The sequence below is a fragment of the Marmota marmota genome, unplaced genomic scaffold (genome assembly GCF_001458135.2).
Source record: "Marmota marmota marmota unplaced genomic scaffold, marMar, whole genome shotgun sequence".
In the NCBI taxonomy this organism is placed as follows: domain Eukaryota; kingdom Metazoa; phylum Chordata; class Mammalia; order Rodentia; family Sciuridae; genus Marmota; species Marmota marmota.
Window position 1 is genome coordinate 24,124,571 of NW_026000026.1, and position 24,443 is coordinate 24,149,013.

General features: G+C 42.7%; 1 protein-coding gene across 5 annotated transcripts in view; it reads right to left on the minus strand.

Moving 5' to 3' along the window:
• Cbfa2t2 (CBFA2/RUNX1 partner transcriptional co-repressor 2) overlaps nucleotides 1–24,443 on the minus strand; it is a 147,397-nt gene continuing 122,954 nt past the window's right edge. For 4 of the 5 annotated variants that reach the window (XM_048811106.1, XM_048811104.1, XM_048811107.1 and 1 more), the window contains 5 exons: nucleotides 20,028–20,113; nucleotides 18,540–18,735; nucleotides 12,741–12,809; nucleotides 9,231–9,421; nucleotides 1–4,777 (listed from right to left, as the gene is read on the minus strand). In XM_048811106.1, coding sequence (XP_048667063.1) covers nucleotides 4,478–4,777; nucleotides 9,231–9,421; nucleotides 12,741–12,809; nucleotides 18,540–18,735; nucleotides 20,028–20,113 — 842 coding nt within the window. In that variant the 3' untranslated portion in view covers nucleotides 1–4,477. The remainder of the gene's footprint in view (nucleotides 4,778–9,230; nucleotides 9,422–12,740; nucleotides 12,810–18,539; nucleotides 18,736–20,027; nucleotides 20,114–24,443) is intronic. The other variant, XM_048811105.1, reaches the window with a different exon arrangement.

Sequence of the window (24,443 nt, forward strand, 5' to 3'; positions counted from 1 at the left end):
AGGAATATAGCCTTTTTATTGACTACTTTAAGTAGAACAAACTAAATACATATTTAACAGTTTTGGTTCATTTATACAGTACATTAAATAAGTTATGCACAGAGTTAAGTAACAAAAGTTCCTATCAGAGTAAAATGACAAAGCACAGAAAAATCAAGACTAACGCATTCTGCAGGTGGTTTCACATTCATGTCCCCCTTTGAAAATTGCGCTCTGCGGCTTAGTTTTCTACTTATTTACATTATCAGCTTTCTTTTATGGACGGAGCCTTTGTAGCCTTATCAGGAACTTGGAAAGCCATGTCAGTGGGCTGAAGGCCTCTTAGCCAAACAGCCCTTTCAACCATTCACCGAATGCTTATTGCTGCTTCTCTCTGCTGACCCAAGACAGGGACGGGGCTGTCCCTGACAGACACCAGCCACACATGCCCTATTTGGTTTAAGCATCAATGAGAGTATACACTGGCAGCTGGAGGCCTGACCAGATGGGGGGTGCGTGGGAAGCGCCATTTTCTGTGGCTTGGAGGGGGCCTGCCCTCAGGCTTCCCAACCTTCTGGCTCATGATGGGAAAGGTCACCTGCTCCATCATCTTTGGAAATGAGCATGTCAATGCACCGGAGCAAAGAGGCCGGTAGTCAGCATTTTGGTTTCACAAGAACATCCTCAAGTGGGAAGGGGCCTGCCGAACAGCCGGCCCTGTTGCCCAGTTGGGCCCAGGCAGGGCTCTTCTCTGACAGCTGGCCATTTGGCCTGTGCTGGGACAGTCCTTCTGGCTTTTCTCACATTTGGTTCAAACATGCCGCCACCCAAGTAAAAACCATCCAAAAAACTGGCTTGGAATCCACAGCCTTTGAACCTTGGTTCTAGTTCAGTTATGAAAAAAGCCCCCAAGATGTATCGTACTGGTAATGCTTTATTCCATCCGTGACCCTCTACAGTTTCCAGAACAAATGGCCATCTGGTGGTCCTTTATGCTCTCTCTGGACAACTCACTACCATACATTCCAATTATACTGTTGAATCTTCAAACACAATTGCTGAGATATCTTCCAGAATGACCCGAACCGATGTCTACAGCCTTGTGAGCAGTGACAGTTGGGGATCACTTCAACTTTGGGACAGGTTGTACAAAGAAAGCAACATGTAGATGTTTCTGTCTGGATGCTAAAGATGCACAGGTTGACACCAAGAAATGATGAATTCTAGGGGAACTGATGGGCAGATAGCAAAGGGTCCACACTGCAGAGGGGAGCAGTCAGTGCCAAGGGTAGACCTGAGGTTCCCAGATGTAGATATCCTGGCAGACACGACTCAGGGGTGCCCTAAGAATGATCCATCCACCCAATCTGAGCAGATGTGCTGAAATTTCAGCCCTGGAGCTGAAATTTGATCAGTACCAGCTCTAGAGGGTGGTTCACAGGGTGGACTGCCTATTCCTGGGCTTGAGTCATCTTCACGGTTGCATGGAGTCAGGACAGTGCAGGTGAAAGGGGACACAGAAAACAACTGAAGATAGAAACCCTGCCCTCAACTATCCCTTGGGACACTTAAGTCGGTTCCAAGCCAGGTATGGTGATGCACATCTATAATCCCAGTGACATGGGAGACTGAAGCAAGTTCAAGGCCAGACTTAGCAATTTGGTGAGGCCCTAAGCAAGTTAGGGAGACCCTATCTCAAAGTAAAAAATAAAAAGGGTTGGGGATGTGGTCAGTGATAAAGCATCCCTGGGTTCAATCTCAAGATACCACCCCCTCAAAAAAAAAAAAAGTCGGCTCCTACTTTGGCCACATTTGGTGTTCTCTGGTTCCTGCAATCATTCTTTTGGCAAAGAACTCATCAGTGTCCCTCAGCAAGCGATGTTGAGCACTGGCCTTATGCTCTTTGCTTCTGGTTTCCATGATAAAATCAAAGAGCCTCTGACTGCCTTGCCCTGCCCACTTTTGTACCATCATCCCAGCCTCTTAGCCTGAGTAGAGGCCAGACCTCTGAGCAACCTCATTATACGGATACTACTTCTTTTAAATCCTAGTGGAGATGAGAAAGGTGGTGGTGGTGGGGGGCGCTTTATGCTCAACTCTAACCTGGGACCTGGACTCACATCTGTCCCCCCAGCCACCTACCTCATCCTAGGTTCTGCTCTTCCCCTCAATTAGGAAGTTGGATTAGAGAAAGGAAGTTCCCAGAGAAAGGGATTCCTTAAGTTTGAATAGTTAGTCCTGTACTGATGCCCTAGTGACTTGTGTGTGACACTGACCAGAATGAACATAGGGAATGGTCTGAGAACTGTGGTGCACAATTTTGCTCAGGTCTGCAGACAGGCTTCCAGTATCACATGAGCAAAGCAGTCTAGAACAGCATTACAAAGACTTGGAAACAGGAACTGTCATTGAAACCAGAGCCCACAGAAGTAGGTCAGGCCCTACACCCCAAATCGACCTCAAGCCTTGATAAGTATTATATTTGTTTTGGCTCTTTATTCCAGCCAGTAAAAAACCTGAGCTACCCTGGCTAGTCTTGTTGCCAGTGAAGATTTTAAAAAGCTGTTTAGGTGTTCATCTAACTTATTTAAGGAAAATAACCCGAGGGCAGATCCAGTATATAATGTGAGATGCCCTCCTTCTACAACTGAGTTAGAGGCTCAAAGGTCTTTTCAGAAGATACCCCCTTTCTTATGGAAATGTGGGTGCACAATTTGAGGATTGACTCCATGCCTAGTAAAGCCAGGCTGCCCTAGCTGCTAGGGCTCCAGGAGGTAGAGGTGGTGGGGACACAGCCATACAGGCTGACAGAAAACAGGGGGTCTTATGTGGTCAAGGAGCATGATTCTCTGTTCTTTTTCTGAGTCTACCTTGCTTTATAGGATGGAAATCTAGGGATTTTAAAGGTGTCTTGTATTGAGTGTCTAAGACTGGTTAAGATGAATCAGGTGGGTTCTAAAGGAAGATGCCCCTCTATGCAAGAACACCACTGTGTCCATCCCTCTTCCTGCACTCTGTCTGTGTGAAGGTGGTGATCTAACCCTGGCTCTCAAGCCAGCAGGAGCAGGGCTAACCACGTCACTCCAACTGATTCCACGGGACAGGACACTAGAGGCTCAAAGGTGCCAAGCAGGAGGGGCAGGCAAGGTCCTTGGGCTCCCGACAAAACCCAAATGGCAAAAGAGAACCTGTGAGGCAGTGGCCACCACTGTGAAAGGGATACAGGTAATGTCAATTTGGAGTGCCAGGAAGCAGGAAAACTCCTGGAGAGAGGAGGAAGAACGGGTCAGGCTTGCTTTCCTAGATGAGTCCCACACTCCAAGAACCAGAGGGAAGGTACTGAACAGCTAAGGGAAGGTAAACTGAGACTGTGCCTGCTAATGACTCCATGGAGCAGGTCTGAAGGATTCCTTCAGGTCCAGGAGGGCTGCTCAGAGAAGACCAGGCCTTGGTGGGTGGGGCAAGTCCTACAAACACACCACAGCACATCCAGGGGGACAACTGTGGCCTAAAGGTGCCAAACAGAGCCCGTGGGCAGAAGATGCCCACAGCAGTCTGGACGTGTGTGGTCTGGGAGAGAAAAGGACATAGAACGAGACAACTGTGCAAACAGCCAGGCGAGGGCAGAAGGCTCTGCATTTCCAAGGGATGATCCACTCAGTGATTTGATGACAGGAGGTGGTCAACATGCTCAGAGAGAAAAGACTAACATGATGGAGTCTCATTCTCTCTTGGACAAATCCATGCGCTGGAAAATATTTTCTGCACAAGCAAAATCAACAAAGAGGGAGAAAAATGGGTTCCAAAGTAAAGTAGCCAGCCAGGTTGGAAAATCTTGTCCAAAATGATCTGTGTTGCTTAGGGAAGATTTATTTATTTATTTTTATTATCATGGGTGCTCATATTAAAGTGGTGACTTCTTTCCTGTCATTTCTGAGCATCTTAAGTCTGAAAGCAGGGTTGAGAAGGGAGTCTCAAGTGATGCTTTTGGTATACCCAAGTGCCCATGAAGCCAATCAGTGTCGCCTTCTGAGGATGGAAAAGGGCTCAAAGAGCTACTCAGTGGGAGGGGGAATCCTTCTCCTCCTCAGTCTGCTGCCAGGCTCGAGGTCTCTGCCATCTGAGGACCATGGACAGAGTGGGAGATAGTACATGGCAAGCTGCTGCCAGCCTGGCTGTCACATTCATCAGTCTGCTGACTCAAGGAGCTGGGGAAGTTGTGGCCTCCAAGGAGCCAAGCCAGCTTCAGCTGGGAAGGAACACACCATGAAAGCCCCCAGAAGAGGCAGCTCAGATGGGCTGCTTGTGTGCAGAGAATGGCACTCATTCTACCAGGACACAGATGCAAGTCCAAGACAGACCACGGAGTGCTGCTTGGATGTTTCCTGCTGCACTTCATTTCTTGCTGATGACCCAAGCTACTTATTCCAACAGCCAGGCCCTTTGGTGCAAGGGTTCTGTCATTCAGAGTGGTCATCAGAGAAGTGGAACTTGGGGTTTAGAGTCCATTGGTATCAATGGCTGTCACAGAGGCAGGAGTTGAGGAACGTGAGGTGGCTGCTGAGGTCTTGTCCAGGGCTGGGCTGGGCACACTGCAGTCAGCAGACCTGACCGAGGAGCCCCTCCCTCCAGGAAGCAGCGGCCGGCCCTGGCTGTGGGGACTCTGGCCATGCAGGCTCTGGCCACAGAGGCGGTGGTGCCGCTCCCAGTCCTTGTGCTGGCAGAAAGAGCCGCAGTACCGTGCGATATTGCAGCCACTGCATGTCTCACTGGCTTTGCGGCCACAGTTCCAGCAGTTCTGCAAGACACAGGTATCATCAGTTAGTGGTTGCTGGGATCTTGGGGGATGGACTTGTCATGTCACTTTCTCCTGCATGACAGAGCAAGGGCTGTGGAGCCACACACTGTGGTTGAGTCCTGCCTCTGCTGCTATCTGCATAACCATGGGACATATGCACCCCCTTTCCGAGCATCCTTCATCTGTAGAGCAAACAAACTTCCTTCTCATGGGGCCATGGGCAAAGTGAGGGCCTATGTGAAGACACTTTGATCAGTACCAGCTCTAGAGGGTGGTTCCCATCTTCTGCTTAAGGCACAGATTCTCTCTCTCGTTTCTCCCCTTCTTCTTTTTGGTGGTACAGGAGATTTAACCTGGAAGTTTTTTTTATTTGTTTATTTTTTGTGCTGCTGGGGATCGAACCCAGGGCCTGTGCATGTGAGGCAAGCACTCTACCAACTGAGCTATATCCCTATATCCCCAGCCTGGAAGTTGTTTTTAACTACTAAGCTACATCCCCAGCCTTTTTTATTTTGTGACAGGCTCTTGCTAAGTTGCTGAGGCTAGACCTGAACCTGCAATCCTGCCTCAGCCTCCCAAGCCACCGAGATTACATACATGCACCATCATGCCCAGCAATACTGTTTTTTTTTTTTTTTTAAAACCAAAGACTAGTGTATAGGCCAAACTGATCTTAAGTCACCTGGGAGGTGGCTGTGCTACTTCCAATTTTGTTCTCTGCCTTGCCTGTCTTCCCTTCACTGCTGTGTCTCTTTACAGACTGGGCTAGGATCATGGGAAAGTTAAAAGCCCAGTCTTGGGGCCACTCAGCACTCAGGGCTCTGTAAGTCTAACTTACAGCATCTTCTTATTACTTCCTGTACTTTCTCAGAGTGGGCAGGTGTGACCAGGATTCAGTAGAACCCCTGGGGAGAGTGTACCAGTATTAATTTTACTACTGAGGATATGAGCCAAGTGAGGCTTGGGGAGGGCTGAAGCAGTGCCAAGAAGCAGGAATAGAATCAGTCCCTACACAGACAACCTAACGTCTCCCCACTCAGCTCAGAGGGAGGAATGCATGGGAATAAACCTGGCCACAATGCAGGCCCCAGTGCTGCGGCCTTTCTTTCCTGTAGGCTCCCTAAGATTCACCAGTGACACGTCAATGTTCTGCAGGACCTACTGCTAAGAGAAAAGCTTTACGGCAATGACCAGGTGAAGCTATCAGCCAGCGTTCCTGCCCACGAAACCAAGACTGGGAGAAGCCAATCTCCAGGCTGGCTGTGAAACTACTTAGGCAATAATCATCCCTACCTCCAAATGAAATCAGGATGTCTGACCTGAGTACAAAACAGGCAACAGGGCAAAAATGGATGCTGGGGTCTCCTTGACCACCTTGTATGTTGTACAAATGGGAAAAACGAGGGCCAGACTTTCTAAGGTTACAAATGATCAAGGGGCTATGCAAAGTCTGGAACCTGGACCTCCTGATACTCCATGTATGAATCTGGTTTCAAAGCACATTAGAAAAGACTGCCGATGCCCTGCTAACACAGGCTTCCCAGGAAACACACTGTAGGGAATGTCAAAACTTGCCAACACCAACACCAGAGGACCAAAATAGGGAACAGATGTAATTCTTAGGTTACATTTACAGACCCTCAAGCAAACTGTGTTCCAGACAATTTCCTACTATGGAGTCCAACAGGCTGACTCCCAAAAATCCTTTGGCTGAATGTTGTCACTTGTGGGGAAGAACCCAGCTGCTGCCTCACAAGCTGCCACCAGCAGGATGGGCAAGCCTCTTCTTCCTCGGTCCACAAGGACATCTCAGAACTGGATCAGAGTATTAAACCTCTGGTACTTTCTTCTTGGCTGCCATTATTTTTGAAAAAGCTTTTGAAATACAGAAGGTTTATGAAAGACAGAAAAACGAAGAACACAGCCTCCCCCAGAGGCATGCTCACAGACGTGCAGAACAACAGAGTGTCAGAGCAGCCAGGGGTGACAAGGACAGTTTCCCGTTTTCTTTCCCTTGTTGGGCTTGTCCCTGAATTGACTAAGAGGGGTTTATTTTTTTAAGATATGAGACAAACTCAGGTGTGGTGCTGCGTGATGACTCAGCAGACTGAGGCAGGAGGACAGCTTGAGCCCAGGAGTTTGAGCCAGGCTGGGCTCAAGACCCTAATGAAACAACAACAAAAAGAGCCGGGCGAGGTAGACATAAGGCAGTGATCCCAACAACCTGGGAGGCTGAGGCAGCAGGATAGAAAGTTTGAAGCCAGCCTCACAACTTAGTGAAACCTTGTCTCAAAATAAAAAACATAAAGGGTTGGGGATATAGTTCAGTGGTAAAACACCTTGGGTTCAACCTCCAGTGTAAAAACAAAAAACAAACAAACAACACACATACACACACACAAAACCCCAAAACAAAAAAAACCCCAAATCTTATTGTAGTCACCCTTCAAATCAGCTTCAGCTATAGCTTTGAGGCAAGAAGCTGATTCTTAAGGATACACTGCAAGTGTGAAGAAAGCTGGGACTGGAGCTCAGGGCTCCTAACCTCTAGGACTTAGCCAAATTATGCTCTGTGGTTAATGGGGCAAGGTTATCAACCTTCCAAGTTACTGGTCATGGAAATCATAAATATGATTCCAGAATTTCCATTGTCAAATGGGGGCTATCACTTATGTCAGCATTACTCCAAGTGAGGGCCGGGGTCCACAAAAACCACCTGGTGCTTTCCAGAAGCCGTGGAACCTCCCTGACCTTACTGCGATCCTCACAGGGGAAAGAATTCCCCATTTTACTGTTGCCTGCTAGCCCATTATGTTTGCCAGGAGACCCAGGCTGGGAATAGAACATGTCCTATGGTACAGACAAGGGGACCTCTCATTTGTCCCTTCAACCTAAGGCACTACAGGGAAGCTGGGGTCTGGGGCTGTGTTGTGTGAGCCGTCAAAGCTTACATACTAATGACACAACAAAGTCCTTTCTACCTGCACAGTGCTACCAGGCCAACAGGAAGGCGCTACTATATCCACTGTACACAGAAGGAAGCTCACTCTTAAGGGTACACTGCTAGTGTGAAGGAAGCTGGGACTGGAGCTCAGGGCTCCTAACCTCTAGTCTGCTTCCTCATACCAACCAGTTTCTCACAAGGTAAAAGAGAAGGTACAGATACTTGATAAACTTTAAGGAGAATTTTCTGGGATGAAGTCCCAAGAGAATTGGCCTTTCTGGTCAGTGAAAACTCACCCAAAGCTTAGGCCCTCTATTCCCCTCCTATTTTGGAAAGCAAGTTTGCTGGGATAGAAGCTGCTCTACCCCTCACCTACAGGCCACTCTGTGAGTTGTTTAAGAGTATAGCTTCTTAAAAGCACAACCCTCTAAATGGACAGCTGGGATTATAGCTAGGCCGTCCAGACTCAGAATCCATGTTCTTAGCCAAAAGCCACATTCCGTCTTTGGAGACAGACACAGTTAAGGATAAACATAGATATAAAAGTAGATAAATACGGGCAGATGTATATATTGATATAAATAGTTAAGGATACAGAATTAAACACAGGGAACAGAAATAAATATTATCGCTCAAGAATCATTCTATAGAAAAAGTAGGAGTGGGGAAGGAAAAGAGAGAGGTTTACAGGAACTATATTCTCATACTTGGTATCTTCACTATAAGAGAACCAGAAGGCTTTTTACTCCTTTTGCCGCAGTGACAGGACAGTTAGGCATTTTCATTCCCACAGTGCAATGCTGGGCCTTGCTACACTGAATTGGAACATTTAAATAAACAAAAAAGTACTTTAATTTAAAACCACTGTCGGGACTGTTAAGTTTCTGCCATACCACCCCTCCCTTTTTTTCATGTTTGTCCTTGTTACACAGAAGCATCACCAAGTTGTAGGCTGTAAGTCCTGGGCACTGGGCAAGTCTGCCCAATCTGTCACTTCCATCCATAATAAGTTTTATTTATAAAAAACTAGATTCAAGTAGAACCTGCCCTTTCTTACCCCTGTACTTATCCTCAGCACTGTGGGTGTCAGTTATATTCCCTGAGCCACTGCTGCATCTACAGATTATGGGATTCAATAATACCTACCTTCCATGCTCACGGTGAGGACCAAAAAGAAAACACACTTACATGGCTGGGTTTCTGACACCCAGTCAGTCCACTCAAGTCAGTTATCATTATCATGCAATGACACAAACTCTACCCTTAGGATAAGTTTTCAAAACTTAAAGTAACTATAATGAGGTTTTGTGTATGTGTGTGTGTGTGTGTGTGTGTGTAAATACAATACAATAATTTAAAGTGAATAAATAAACAGAAATAAAACTGTTCTGGTATTGCCTAAAAATTCTAGTCTTGTCCATAAGTGAACTCTGTCTTCCTGCCCAGCAATTGAGGCAGGCAGAGCTGCTCCCCGAAATGCCCAGCCCCAGGCCCTAACAGAGGGCTGACCTCGGTCGACTCTTCCTGCTCGTTGATGACGAGGAAGGCGTCCTCCGCAGCCTGTCGTTTGACGTCCGCTATGGTCTGCTCCATTCGCGCTCTCTCTGTTGCAATCACTTCAAAGGCTTTTTGCTCAGCCTCAGCCACGGCCTTCTGTACTTCTGACATGGCCTGAATTTTCACCTTATTCACAGCTTCTTCTAGAAGAAAGTCACAGTAAAATCAACTGGTCAAGAAATCTTTCCCCCCACCCCACAGCATTTCCAAAGATGGAGCAGAGACAAGATGCACAGGGGTAAACACATGGCATATGTAGGTATATTCATTCTTACAATCACTTGTCCATTCATGCAATAATTTTTTGGGTGTGCATATGGAGGTACCTACTGTGGCGGGTTTGGGGATACAAAGGAGACAGAACATTGTCCACACCTCAGAACTGTTTTTCTTATCAAGTATAATGGTGGCTAAGGTGCCATCATGTATGTCAGTATGAAAGGCTAGAAGGAGAAAAGTGGGAGGGAAGGATCAAAAAAACACGCTCTGCCCAGGACAGTGGCACACGCCTGAAATACTAGCAACTTGGAAGGCTGAGGCAGGAAGATCACAAGTTTCAAGGCCACCTTCAGCAACTTAGCAAGACCCTGTCTCAAAAAATAAAAAGGGGCTGGAGATGTACTTCAGTGGTATATTGAACCCTGGGGGTTCAATCCCCAGTATCAACGCCCCACTCTCAAAGTGCTCTGGTTGAGACGGCAGGTGGAAATGAGATTTTGGAAAGTTTTGCATGCCTTACTTGGCCTTATTTTCTAAAGGAAATGTGAACCCCTTAAAGGATTCTCTGCAACTGGCAGGTTGTGGCAGTCATCCAGTTGATAGAGCAAGTGGCACCCAGGAAGGGAAGAGCCAAAGGTTGGTAGCACTAAAGGGTCTAGAAGTGGAGGTAAAAGAGATGGGAGTGTTATGCAATGAAATGGGTGATATGTAAGAAGCTGGTGTGGAGGCAAATGAGATGGTTTGATGTGTCTCTGGAGAGCCAGGTATAAATGACCAGGAGGCAGAGTTGTTGACATGATATTGAGCACCACAGAGAAACAAGCTGAAGATACAGATCTAAGTAGACTGCCCTAGGCTTCTAAACCCTGTCCAGTCACCATCACGCCACCTGGTGACTTCCTCCCATCTCCACTACCCTGGCTTGGTTTCCATAAGTGGACACTCCAAATGACATATATTCTATGCATCTGAGCCTCAATCTCCAATGTGAATGTGAATGACCTTCCACACGCATGAGTCCACAGACTACACAACTGCTTTCTGAGTGGTACAGGTTGTTCCATCATGGTCCACTTTGAGAAAAAGGAAATTGAACTCCGTAAAGTCGCAAAACCCTTGGCTATCTGCACAACTCCTGCACTATGTATGCCTTGTAGTCACCTGCCATTGCCACCGTGAACCTCTGGACTGCTCTGATGCCAAATGCCCTTAACTGTCCACACCCCACTTGACAGAGAACAAGAACTTTGGCCAGGTGCAGGCCTGTAGTCCCAGCAGCTCCGGAAGCTGAGGCAGAAGGATCGTGAGTTCAAAGCCAGCCTCAGCAACAGCGAGGCACTAAGTAATCAGTGAGACCCTGTCTCTAAATAAAATACTAAAGAGGGCTGGGGATGTGGCTCAGTGGTTGAGTGTCCCTGAGTTCAATCCCCAGTAACCCTCCCCAACCAAAAAGGGAACAAGAACTTTGGGTTACTTCCCCCAACTTAGCCCTCTTTCAGCAGGAAGCAGCTTGGAGATGTTGGCATCTATTTTTCCATAGAAATGGAATGTAGAAATTGACAGGAAATATAATAGTGATTCACTTTATGCTCTGAATATAGCCCTTATGGCTCTGCCACTGTGACTTACTTTTAAAATGGACCTGTTCTTTCTTTTCTTCTCTCCCTGCTCCTCTCTAATCTTTCCCCATCCCTAATCTCAAGGGAAATAGGATTACTGTTCTTCCCCTCCTAGACAGATTTATCTGTCCTTGAGTACACACCCACCATAGGAATGAAGTAATCCAGACTTTGGGGATGGCACCAGAAGATCTCAGAAACTGGTAATTTTCCAAATTAACCAGTGAATTATAAGTCCAACAGAGAACACATGGAATGCAGCCTTTGAGTAACCTCTTTAGTTCTTTGGATGAGCAGAATCACAACATCTGGGACAGGAGTCCCTGTTTCTCCTTTGCTAGCAAAGCAATAAACCTCTTTCCTTAACAAACAAACAAAAAGACTACATAACTTAGATGCCTAAGGAAATCCTTCCATGGTCATCTTTCTCTTATGATTATCTTCATTTCCCATAACTATATCCCACTTATTATGACAGTGATATACATTTTCCCATTTCCAATTGCATGAAATTTTCTAAATCATTTTAAATTTTTATTTTGTTGTGTTATCAAACTATAAGTTAACTATAAGTGAATAGATATTTTGGCATTTTCCATATTCAGGTTGCCTCAAGAATCTACAAAAAACACTCTTTTTGGTAGGGGATGGAGGGTGTATCACTGAACAACACCCCATAAAAACAGTTTCTTTATCACTTACAATTTGTGTTTAGTCTGGATAATTTGCTTTTGGAAGGAAACATTCAAAAGCATGGGAGTGAAGAATCAGCATGTAATAACTATTGGTAACATTTGACCATTTGACTTTTTATATAAAACTAAGGAATTATCTCGAAAATTTTGTCTATAACTAGGCGTTAAGGATTTTGGGTGCTAATTTATTGGGATTCATTTATCATGCACATTCTTGCTTACTGAGGAAAAAATTTTACAGTAAGTTGATCTGTATTTGCCATAGCATAATCTGTCTGTCTACTCATATCTTTTGTCCATTTGTTTTTTTGGTACCAGGGATTGAACCCAAGGTCACTTAACAGCTAAGCCCCATCCCAGGCCCTTTTTTTTTTTGTATTTTTTATTTAGAGATAGGGTCTTACTGAGTTCCTAAGGGCCTAAATTGCTGCAGCTGGCTTTGAACTCAAGATCCTCCTGCCTCAGCCTCCCAAGCTGCTGGGATTACAGGCAAGTGCCACCACCCCTGGCCTTTGTCCATTTGTTTATTATCTGAAGAACAGAGAGATTAAAGGGCTGCTCCAAGAGCAACATTGAGTGAATGTGGCAGCAGTGTGAACACACTGTGTGATGCTAGCAAGGAGATCAGGCAGAAATGAATTCAATTTATATCAAAAGGGTGGGAAGAGCTCATTATTTCATGCCTCAGAGTAATCCAACAGAAAGGTGAGAAAGAACCTGGAGGGAGCTATCCCAAACCCCTGACCTGCAAAGAAACATGACAGGCAGCCCAGGACAAAGTGGAGGGGGGAAGAAGCAAGAGCCATGAGCTCCACCAGGGGAAGTTTCTAGACAACCAGACAGCCAGTCACCAACCTTTCCCCCAGTGTGTGTTCCCTGCTTATACAAACTAGTGAGTTCATGCAGGCTCTAAGCAGATAGACACATACCTGTTTTCTTCCAAAACTCCACAGGTACGTATCCTGTTCCTGGTCTACTACTGAATTCCCGCTGAGAATCTACAAAAGAAAGATAAAGAATATAGTGTCAGAAGCTCTTTTAATCAGCAGTTTCATTTTATGACACATACACAATTTTTTTTTTTTGGTGGTGATGGGGATCAAACTCAGGGCATCATGTGAGCTATCACTACCTCTAAGCTATCACTCGGAGCCCTGAAACAGATTTTTATTAGACTTTTCATTCATTAGACTCAAAATGTATTGCCTTAGTCCAAAAAAATTTCTGATAAAGGAAAATCAGATTATGAAATAATATCAAATATTAATAGTATTTAATAAACAGTGAGATGATAAGCCCACAGATATATGTACATTTGTCTCTGTGTCTCCATTTTCTATTTAATTCTCTCCCCTTGTGCACACACAGGTCTCTAGCTCTGATTTGTAGATGTCAGGAAGGATAGCTTTAGTTTCTTGGCAACTCAGAATCTCTGTATATAATTTAAGGTGGTTTCCTTTTAAAGTTTCTTAAAATGCTTGTGAACTAAACTAAGGGAAGGAAAAAATAAACAAGTAGTAAAGAAAATACACAGAGGGGGCTGGGCTGGGGTTCAGTGGCAGGGCGCTTGCCTAGCATGTTGTGAGGCACTGGGTTCCATCCTTAGCATCACATAAAAATAAACAAATAAAGGCATTCTATCCATTTATGGCTACAAAAAAATTTTTTTCAAAAGAAAATATAGAGAGCTGGGGATGAAGGCACACACCCGTGATCCTAGCTACTCAGTTTGCTGAGGCAGGAGGATCAAGCTTGAGGAGAGCCCTCGCAACTTAGTGAGACCCTGTCTCAAAATTTAAAATAAAGAGAAGAAAGAAAAGGTGCAGGTCTCAAATAGTGCTAAGCCCAAAAGACACCCCTGTGATTCATTAGGAAGGACATGGGTAGAGGGTGACTCATCACAGAGTGTTTGCCTAGCACATGTGAGGCACTAGGTTAAATTCTTAACACTGCATAAAAATAAGTAAAAGCATTCTGTCCACATATATTTTTGGTGGTATGGGTGATTGAAACTGGAGGATTGGGGGGGGCGATTACTACTGAGCTATATCCCTACTTCCCAGTCCAGGTACTTCACCACTGAGCCACATCCCCAGCCCTTTTTATTTTGAGACAGGGTCTCACCAAATTGCTTAGGACCTCACTTAAAAAAAAGTGTTCTAATTAATTTAATGCTGTCAACAACCGACCATTATTTTCTTTGAGCTTTAAAAAATGTATAGTGTGGTAGAAAACACCTGTTATCTGAGCTACGCAGGAGGCTCAGGCAGGAGGACTCCAAGTTCAAGGCCAGCCTGGACCCAGTCTCAATATAAAAAATAGAGCCGGAGATGGTGGCACATACCTGTAATCCCAGTGGCTCAGGACACTGAGGCAGGATGATCCCAAATTCAAAATTAGCCTCAGCAATTTAGTGAGGTCCTAAGCAACTCAGACCCCGTTTCAAAATAAAAATATAAAAAGGGCTAGGGATGTGGCTCAGTGGTTAAGTGCCCTTGGGTTCAATCCCTGGTACCAAAATAAATGAATGAATGAATAAATAAAATAAAGACTCAGTAGCTCAGCAGCAGGGCACCCCTGGCTAACCCCCTAGATGTATAGGACAGAGGATCTCTAGATCAGTGATAAGAGAACTTATCGGAGCCCTAGGTTTAGTGTCCTGTGCAAAGGGGATGGGATAAAATAAATCTAAAATTTGCCATTTTTAAAACTGAGGTGAGTTGGGTGTGGTGGCACACACCTGTAATCCCAGCAGCAGGGGAGGCTAAGGCAGGAGGATCAAAACTAGTCTCAGTAACTTAGCAAGACCCTGTCTTTAAATAAAAAATAAAAAGGGTTTGGAATGTGGATCAGTGGTTAAGCGCCCCTGGATTCAATCCCTGGTTCTAAAAACTACCACCAACAAAAAAAATAGTTGATTGGTTACTGGGGACTGACTCCAGGGCACTCTACTACTGAGCTTCATCCCCAGTTCTTTTATTTTACTTTGAGACAGACTTGCCAAGTGGCCAAGACTGGCCTGAAACTTGCAATCCTCTTGCTTTTCGTCTCCTGAGTAGCTGGAATTACAGGTGTGTACCACAATACCAGGATAAGTATAGAACTATGTTAAAATGACTTTCTTCAGAAGTGTTTACAAATGAATAGTCTGTGCCCCTACCCCAATACTGGTTCAACCTAGATCTCTCAGATCTTGGCTAATTTTTGGAATTACTTCAATTAGTACTCTATCTTCTTGGCCTTTTTTTTTTTTTTTAAAGATTTATTTATTTTTATGTGGTGCAGAGAATTGAACCAGTGCCTCAACATCTTATCAAGCGCTCTACCACTGAGCCACAACACCAGCCCTCTGCCTCTTTTGTACACTCCTTCTGGAACTTGTGACTTGGAGTATGAGTAGAGTAGTTCTTCTAACATTCTTTTTTTCCTTGATGAATGATAATAATAATTTCTTTAAGTTTTCTTTTCTCTGAAGAACTGCTATCAACTGCCACTTTTGTCTTATTACTTCGTTTCTATCTTTCATATTAGAGGCTCACTTCTGGAGCCTGCTCACCCTTAACTCCTCATGCATGCCACTAAAAAGTTACATGGGTCAAGCATGGTGGTGAACGCCTAGAATCCCAGGGACTCTGAAGGCTGAGGTAGGAGGATAGCAAGTTTGAGGTCAGCCTCAGAAACTTGGTGAGATCCTGTCTCAAAATAGAAAAATAATAAAGCCTGGGAATTTGGCTCATTGGCTCCCCTGGGTTTAATCCCCAGTACCAAAAAAGTTACAAAAAGTGGCTGAGACTATCTACTATGGTCTTAACTATAGGCAATTATCCAATCTTGCCTGATTACTGGTCTCATTGAACAGATATATTCAGATTCTTGGGTCCCTGAACCCTTTAAGGAAGGACCTGTAGAAAATACACAGGCTGACACTCATTTTGAGGAAAAACTGATAGCAAGATTCATTTCTGTCCTTTAACCCCCCCCCCCAAGTCAATGGAGAATGTGAGCTATCTCAAGAGTGAGCTTTGGGGATAAAGCAAGGAATACATATACACATTGAAGGGAGACCATGAGTCGCCTCCAGAGGGAGAAAGAGCCTAAAATTTTTTAAAATTGAAAATTATTAGATGGTTCACAAGTTCATAAAAACATTAGTGTGAAATTTAATGAAAAATCGGCAGGTAAACCAAAGCAATGTGTAAAAATGATGCCAGATAGACTGGCAACCCTGTCCTTACAACTGCTGACAAGACACATTAAGAGCGCACTAGCTATGTCTTCTCCATTAATGTCAGAGGAAACCACTCATCTTACTTTTGTAAGAATTTTCTTCTTCATGATTTTTGCACTTATTTATGTATCCTTAGGTAAATTATCAAAATAAATCACTTGTTAGAACAAAATTGTTCCTGAAAATACTGTGAATCTCAAAGTTTTCAGATGAGAGATATGTGTTTTATTTCATTTATTTATTTTTGGAGTGCTCTATCACCAAAAATATTCCCAGCCCTTTTTATGTTTTTCATCTTGAGACAGGACCTCTCATGAGTTGCCAAGGATGGACTTGAACTTGTGATCCTCCAGTCTCAGTCTCCCAACTTTCTGGGATTACACTTGGTTAAATTGGTTCCAAATTATCTTATTTTTTGAGAGGAAAATATTAGTAATAATGATGACAGGATACAGATTTAAATTAGGACCACCCCAGGTAAAACTGAAAATATAGTCAATCTAGCTAGAAGGAGGAGTATTGGTAATGCACAGCAAGCAATGTTTAGACACCACCAAGACGTGAAATTCTGGCTTGAGAACACCACCTCTCAGGACTGTGGCCACTCTGCTCTCTACATCAGCTCATGTGCACACACACACACTCACTTACTGATAGAAGGCATGTGGTTTGGAAGGTGAATTTCAGCAGTTTCTGCAAGTTGTTATCATGAATATTTTTAAGGGTGTAGATGGTGAAGGAGACCCAAGGGTTAGATTTGTCTGTTTTTGATGTTTTTATCAAAGGAATCACACAAGTACAAATATTCTGATATCTTTCTGTGCTACACATACACGTAATGGTGCTATAATCCACGGCTGGATCAAGAGATAGGGCTGCTGGTGGGGTGGGAGAGTGGGCTCTTTTAGCCACTGAGCATTTGGACACACGATATTAATTCTGGCTCTGTCTCAGAAAGTTGCAGTCTTTTTGAGACTAACAGCTGTCTTCTCTGGAATGTGCTAGGTCTGTCATAAGAAATTTGTTCTCCCCGATGACATTTGGGAACTTAAAAGTGGGTGGGTGGGTAAAGAGCGTGATCACAGATGGCCTGTCATTTAGCTGTGCCTGTGGATAGGGTACCTTTTCAGTTACTGGGTGAAAGTAAAGGAACATTTTGGGGGATAACTCTGGCTTCTTAAATATTATTTTTGAGAGAAGAACTATCTTGTCTCTGCTGCTTCAGGCTGGGAAAACGTGAGATGGGACAATCCAGTTTGGTATAGCCAAACCTTTTGTGGAAGGCTACCAGGAAGTGGTTGATAGTTTTATTTTCCTGAATAAGGTACTGGGGAAAAGAGAAGGCAAAATGAGGCGAACACTTTCTAGGTTACTCTGAGAAATAAAAGTGATGGCACGAGAATACAGTTGTTATTATGATATGCACACAAGAATAACTCTGTTCTTCCCCCACTTTTGTTAGAGCTGGCCATAAGGAAATTCTCTAAACCACCTTGTCTGATAATTGGTTAGTAGATACTCCTCATTCTACAGAGGTCCTGCCCCATGCCCTGAAGGAAGAGCTGCTGCAAAGAAGACAAGGATGTTGGAGAAGGAGTTGCTGGGTTTCCCCACCCAGTCCACTGGCATTAGATACACAATGAAGACTTCATAAACCCCCAAGGGTCAGGGCTAAGAGAACTTCAGAACACATTCAGTTAGCCAGACATGTGGAGATTGCTGAAAGATGGCAGGTCTGGAGAAGGCATGCAAACTCTGTGTCCCTTCCCCTATATCCTTCCTTATATGTCACTTCATCTGTATCCTCTGTAATATACTTTATAAGAAATCTGTTCCCCCGAATTCCACAAGCCACCCATCCAAATAAAAGAATCCAAGCAGGGAATTGTGGGAAGCTTGGTTTATATCCAAGGGGTCAGAAGCATGGGTAAAGCAACCTGGGGCCTGTTCCCGGCATGTAAGGCTGAGGTGATACAAGTTGGGGACTGAGCTCCCAACATGTGGTACCTGACAGTACCTCCAGGTAGACAGTGTCAGAACTGAATTGGACTGGAGGACAGTCAGTGGGTCTCCACTGCTGCAGGACGGCTTTTTTGCTGATGGGGAGAAATCTTTTGTGGTGATTGTAGTGTGAAGAGCACAAGAAGGAAAAAGACAGTTTTTCCTGACAGGATAGTACATTCAGCAAGCCTGAATTTAACAACCACTCTTTGATCATTCTCGTGTGTGTGTGTGTGTGTGTGTGTGTGTGTGTGTGGTATGGGAAGGGGGAAAAGAACAAAATAAAAAATATTCTCATTCTCTGAGGAAGAATGAACATTCTTAGAATATGACAAGTACCAGCACTTCACATATTTTTTCCTTTACTCTTCATAGTCACCCAATTCTCCCTAACTCCACAGTGTAGTACCACTTTTCTTTAAAGTAGAACAGATCTGGCATATTAGGTGGAATCCAAAGGCTGATGTTTACTCTGAGTTCCGTCAGACTCTGCCCTTACCACTGCTGAGTGAATCTGCACTCCCAGGGCTGTGCTGCCTGGAGACCAACTCGGTCCCTGTTTTCCTCATCTCTGTGTTTTCATTAAATCGTCTTTTCCAGTAGTTGAGTTCTTCACGGTCAGATTCCTGGCAGCGCCTCAGAACTGCCATGGAGCGCCTTGTTTTCTCTACCATTTCCATAATGCAATTCAGGGCCTGACCGAGAGAGAAAGTAAGGCTGAGATGAGGAAATTCAAACAATGTACACTGAAAATTGAGGACAGGCAAACACAATATATATATCCTTACACATTTATGTGGGATTGGTTCCAGGAACCCAGTGGATACCAAACGCCATAGACATTCAAGTCTTTTATATAAAATAGGGTTGTATTTGCATAATCTATGCATATCCTCCCATATATCTTAAATTAACTCTAGACTACTTATAAATACCTAATCCAATATGAATGTGATGTAAATAGTTGTTATACTATGAATACACAAGGCCTACAGCACAAAACACATAATTTAAGTACTGTCACATGTTGCTTAATGATAGGGACATGTTCTGAGAAATATGTAATTGGGCAATTCTGTTGTGTGAACATCATGGAGTATACTTCCACAGACTAAGCAGTTACAACCTCCCTAGGTGACATATCTTGTGGGAAGATGATCATAAATGTTGTAAGTCGTTGACTGAAATATCAATATGCAGCAGATATTGTATTACTTTTTTGGATTTAAAAAAAACTGTTTTTTGGGTTCTTCCAAGTTGAAGTAACCATACAATCTCATTATAACATGAAGCTTTAAAAACTGATTAAACCATATTAAGTCTCTGCCTAAATAAATAGTCATCTGATAAAACTAGAGATTTCTATAATAATATAATGAGACACAAGGATCAGCAACAATGATTGCTCAAGGAGAAAAAACTATAATATGCCCACTTCAAACAGGCACTACACATTTTATTCCCTTTTTACGGCAGGAAAATTCTTCCAAAGGGAAAGAGAACCCAAGCTTACATTCTGTACACTACTAATTATTGTTTGTATTTGGAGGAGTTCCATTTATTTAATTAACACTTTCTATGTGTCCGGCCCTATAATAACCATGTTATATATTGGTAAAACCCTACTGTGAATTCAAATAATGCTGAATTCTTTTATGTATTTATAAAAACTAAGGCTAACAAAGGTAAAACAATTTACTTAGCTGAAGAAGGCAGGAAGAGGGAAAAACTGGAACGTAAACTCATAAGCCTATGCTTCAACCATTTTCTATATGATCACCTGGTTCATAAACTGAAGAGATCATCCTACCAAGAGCTGAGTGTGACTCCGTAGCTCTCCAGCTGAGGGAGTAGTGGAGAGTTTTAATTAAAAGAAAGGATCTCATGGCTCTCATTATATTCACTTCAAGCATACATGAACTGTCGGTAGTATTAAGAATTAACGGTAATAAAAAGTTAGGGAACTTAAACATGCTAAGCTTCTTACATGGTCAAGATGTTTCCATTCATCAGCCCATTCCCTTTCTGTCAAACGATGGTCTACCAACTCATCCTGATAGCCTCCATTTAGACCTATTAGAAAATAAAGAATAATATGAAGAGTGGGAAGAATACAGTAGAATTAAATTCTGCCAAGTAAACATACACAATCTTAAAAACTTTAATATCATAAACATGAAAAAATACTCCACACTTACAAGCAGTTTTTATTTTTATTAAAATTTTTTTTTATTAAATTTTATTAAATTTTTATTAAAAATAAAAACTTCACTGAGAAAGCAGTTCATATCCAACATAGTGGGAAAAATAAAAATTTCAGATGATACTTTGCTGACAGAAAAGTGATACAATATAACTGCTTAACCACTAAAACTAGACTGTATAATGGAAACAGCAGTGTATCACCAATATTTGATATATACCAAAACTTCTTTTTTACTGTGTGTGTGTGTGTGTGTGTTAGTTATTACGGATTAAACCCAGGGGTTCATGCATACTAGGCAAATGCTTTACTCCTGTGCTATAGCCCGACCCAAATAAACATTGAAATTTCTAGGAATACCATGATTTTGTGAATCAAGGGTACACCAAATCAAGAAGTAACACTATTTTGAAAAACTCATGTTACAGACAGTAACACACTGATTATAGTCTTTGAGTCATTAATAAAACACTCTCACCATCAGTCTGAATTTACAGGTATATTCATATTGGTTCTGCATTAGTGTAAGAATCTGCTTATTTCATCTTATTTTCCAGTGTAGCCATGTCTGAACACAAACACATTTAATAATGTAATAACTTCTTACATATTACAGTTATGATAGAATATTGATCCTAAAATTATGGATTTAAAGTAGGCTACAGTATCCATGAAGTTCATTTTAGAAGAGCAAAAGGGGAAATATATTTGCTTGAGAGAGGTGGGTTCCATGATGAATTAAGTAAGGATTAAGAACCATTGGTGGGGTGGGGGGATGGGAGTAGAAGTTCATTGGATTGCACAAAGGAAAGAGGGGATGAGAATGGGAAAGTCAGTAGAATGAATCAGACAGAACTTTCCTGTGTTCGTATATGAATACACAACCAGTATATTACATCTTGTACAACTATAAGAATGGGAAGTTATACTCCATATATGTATGAGGTATCAAAATATATTCTACTGTCATATATAACTAAAAATAATAAAAAAAGAAATAGATGTCAAATAATTATAAATAAAGTTGTCATTTATATAACAACAACAACAACAACAAAAACCATTATAATAGAGGATATGTTTTCAAGCAGGTCTGGGAAAAATTAAGGAATCTATAATGAGCCTGGCAGACAGAGTATTGACCCTAAAAGAAATCATAAATAATCATTCAAGTGGGCCACAGTAGCACATGCCTGTAATCATAGCAGCTCACAAGGCTGAGGCAAGAGGACGGCAAGTGCTAAGCAACTCAGTGAGACCCTGTCTCTAAATAAAATACAAAATAGGGCTGGGGATGTGAGTCAGTGGTTGACTACTCCTGAGTTTAATTCCCAGTACACAGAAAAATAAAAATAGATAAATAAATAAACAAATAATCATATAAAGTATACTTCAAGATGATAGGGAAAAAAGTCTAAAATTGTTAGAAATACAAATGAAATCTGTTAAGATACATATGGCTAGTTTTTAGCTTTCTTTTCTCTCAATCAAACCGGCAGAAAATGTGTATGTGGAGCTGGGGTGTGGCTCAGTAGTAGAGTGCTCACCTAGCATTCATGGGGCACTGGGTTTGATCCTCAGCACCACATAAAAATAAGATTTGTCCACCTAAAACTAAAAAATAAGTTTGAAAAAAGATAAGAAAATGTGTATGAGGAGGTGGGGTGAATAGATACTGGTGAGTGAAGGCAAGGGCACTATACCACTCTTTTTTTTTTTAAAAACAAGGTCTCCCTAAATTGCTGAGGCTGGCCTCAAACCTGCAATCCTCCCACCTCAGCCTCTGGAGTCACTGGGATTACAGGTACCACCATGCCTAGCTAGCAAGTCTAGTTTTTAACAGATAAATAAGAGGTGTGGGAAAATAGGAAGTAGGTTTTAAAGGAGGATCCTGATATACTGCCAAGACCGAATCTCTGGGGATCGGAGTTTGCATCTGAATCTTGTTTCTGCCATTTATTAAAGCTATATCTATTGGCCATAGTTGTTCTTTATCACATCTGTTAAATGGACATGAATGCTTTGGGCTTCTTTGAGAATTAAATTACATACTGCAGTGTTAGCAAAGACTCAGTTAATGCTGGTAGCTGGAAACAACAAGGCTATCAGCCTTCACCATTTAGCTACCACTGCATGAAGTCTGCAGCATTAAGCCTCTGAAAAAAAGCCAGTGAGCCAAGTGGCGGGGGAGGGGCAAATATGTTGCAATATTTTACTCCACAAGGTGAGTGCCTCACAAATGGAAATGTAGGAAAAACCCTGGAAGCAAATAGCCCTTTGATTCTTCCTCCTGAACAATGGTCAGCAGTTAAACTCCAAAAAAATCTTCTGCAATAAACTTGTTTGAATACAATCTAAAAAATTCTAAAAACAGATCACAGATTAGATTTGTTGGGGTCCCGCCCCGCCAAATTTAATGGTTTGAGGCTAGGATATACAAATTTAACAATCCAGCAAAGGAGATAGTTTTCGCTCCATTGCAGAAATTACTATTCTTGAGGCTTAGAGAACCCAAGCAACTTCCATGAGATCACACAGCTAGTTAGATGTAGAGCCAAGATTTTTTCCCCCTGGGGCGGGGTTGGGGGTGGGGTGCTCTAAAAGCAGAGCAATATGCTCAGCGCTTTTTTGTTTTCACTGAGACAGGATCTTGCTGAGTAGCTGAGGCTGGCCTCAAACTTGTGATCTTCCTGCCTCAGCCTCCTGAGTTACTGGGATTACAAGTATGTACCACTGGGCGGGGCAGATGTAGAGGCAAGATTTAAGTTTAGTTATACCTCACCTCCTTATAAAACATCTATAAACTTTCACAGCTCACACTGAAGTGGCACCCCCTTTCTCCACAGAAAAGCCTGCTTCACCATGGCTGATTTTAGGACTGCAGCAAAAGAGTCCGTTGTAGATAAACTTCCTATTTTCATGTTGCCCTGTTTACTTGGCCACTGGCAGAGAAGATACCAGCACTCCAGGTGCTAGACACCCCCTTACTAGTTTTTCACAAACTTATCCAGTATAGTACTTTGAAGAAATGTGCAAATAAGGCCTCTGGCCTTGAGCTGGGCTTCAAAGAGATGTCTACTACATTTTTAAGATAAGTTACAAATGGGCCCATGGTAACAGCAGGCAGAGGGAGGAAAGAAAAGGGGAGATGAAGCTCTCCCCTTCTCAGGTGTTGTCCTTGAAGAGTTAACATATCCAGAACAGTGAAAGAAAAAGCTGCTTTTATGTGAACTTCTGCAGACTGTGAACTTCTGAGCCCCTCCCCTTACACACTGGGTATAAAACTCTGAAACTCCCTGAACTCGGGGTTCAGGGGATTGATTGATTACAGCAAAGGCTGTACCCTCTGAACCTGGCTGCAGCCAAATAAAACTGTTTCCTGCTATCTTCGGTGCCTTGCCTCGTTTGTCCGTACAACAACACCACATTATTTTACACCTTTTGTGTTTATTATTATTTTAAAAATTTTTTTGATACCAGGGATTGGATCCAGTGGTGCTTAACCACTAAGTCACATCCCAACCCTCTTTTTATTTTGAGAAATAGTCTCCATTAATTGCTATCATTGGCTTAGTGATCCTCCTGCCTCAGCATCCTGATCTGTTGGGATTTACAGGCATGTGCCATCGTGCCCGACTTTTGTGTTTGATTTTAAAGACTTTTAATTCTAATATAAATTCAGACTTACAGAAGTTATGAGTAGTATAAAAAATTGTTATAGGCCAGCATGGTGACACATGCTTGTAATCCCAGAGACTTGGAAATGGAGGCAGAAGGATCACAAGTTCAAAGCCAGCCTCAGCAACTCAGCAAGCCTTAAGCAATTTAGGGAGATCCTTTCTCTATTAAGTGCTCCTGAATTCAATCCCAGCAAAAATCCTTACATAGCTATTATACCTTTTGTATAGATTTCCATGTTAACATTTTACCTTATTTGCCTTTTAATTCTCTATTTTGAACCATTTGAGAATAAGTGAAGCCCTTTTATTCTTTATTCCAGTGTACTTCCTAGAATTTGTTCAGTTCTAGTCTCTATCATTGTATATATTTTGCTGTTTTTGTAAAATTGATTTTCCCTTTTCAGATTTTTTGCCTCTTTTTTTTTTCCCTTATGTTTGAAGGCAGGGGTGCTCTACCACTGAGCTACATTTCCAACCTTCCTTTTTTTTTTTTTGTTTTTTTTTTTTTTTTTTTTTTTAA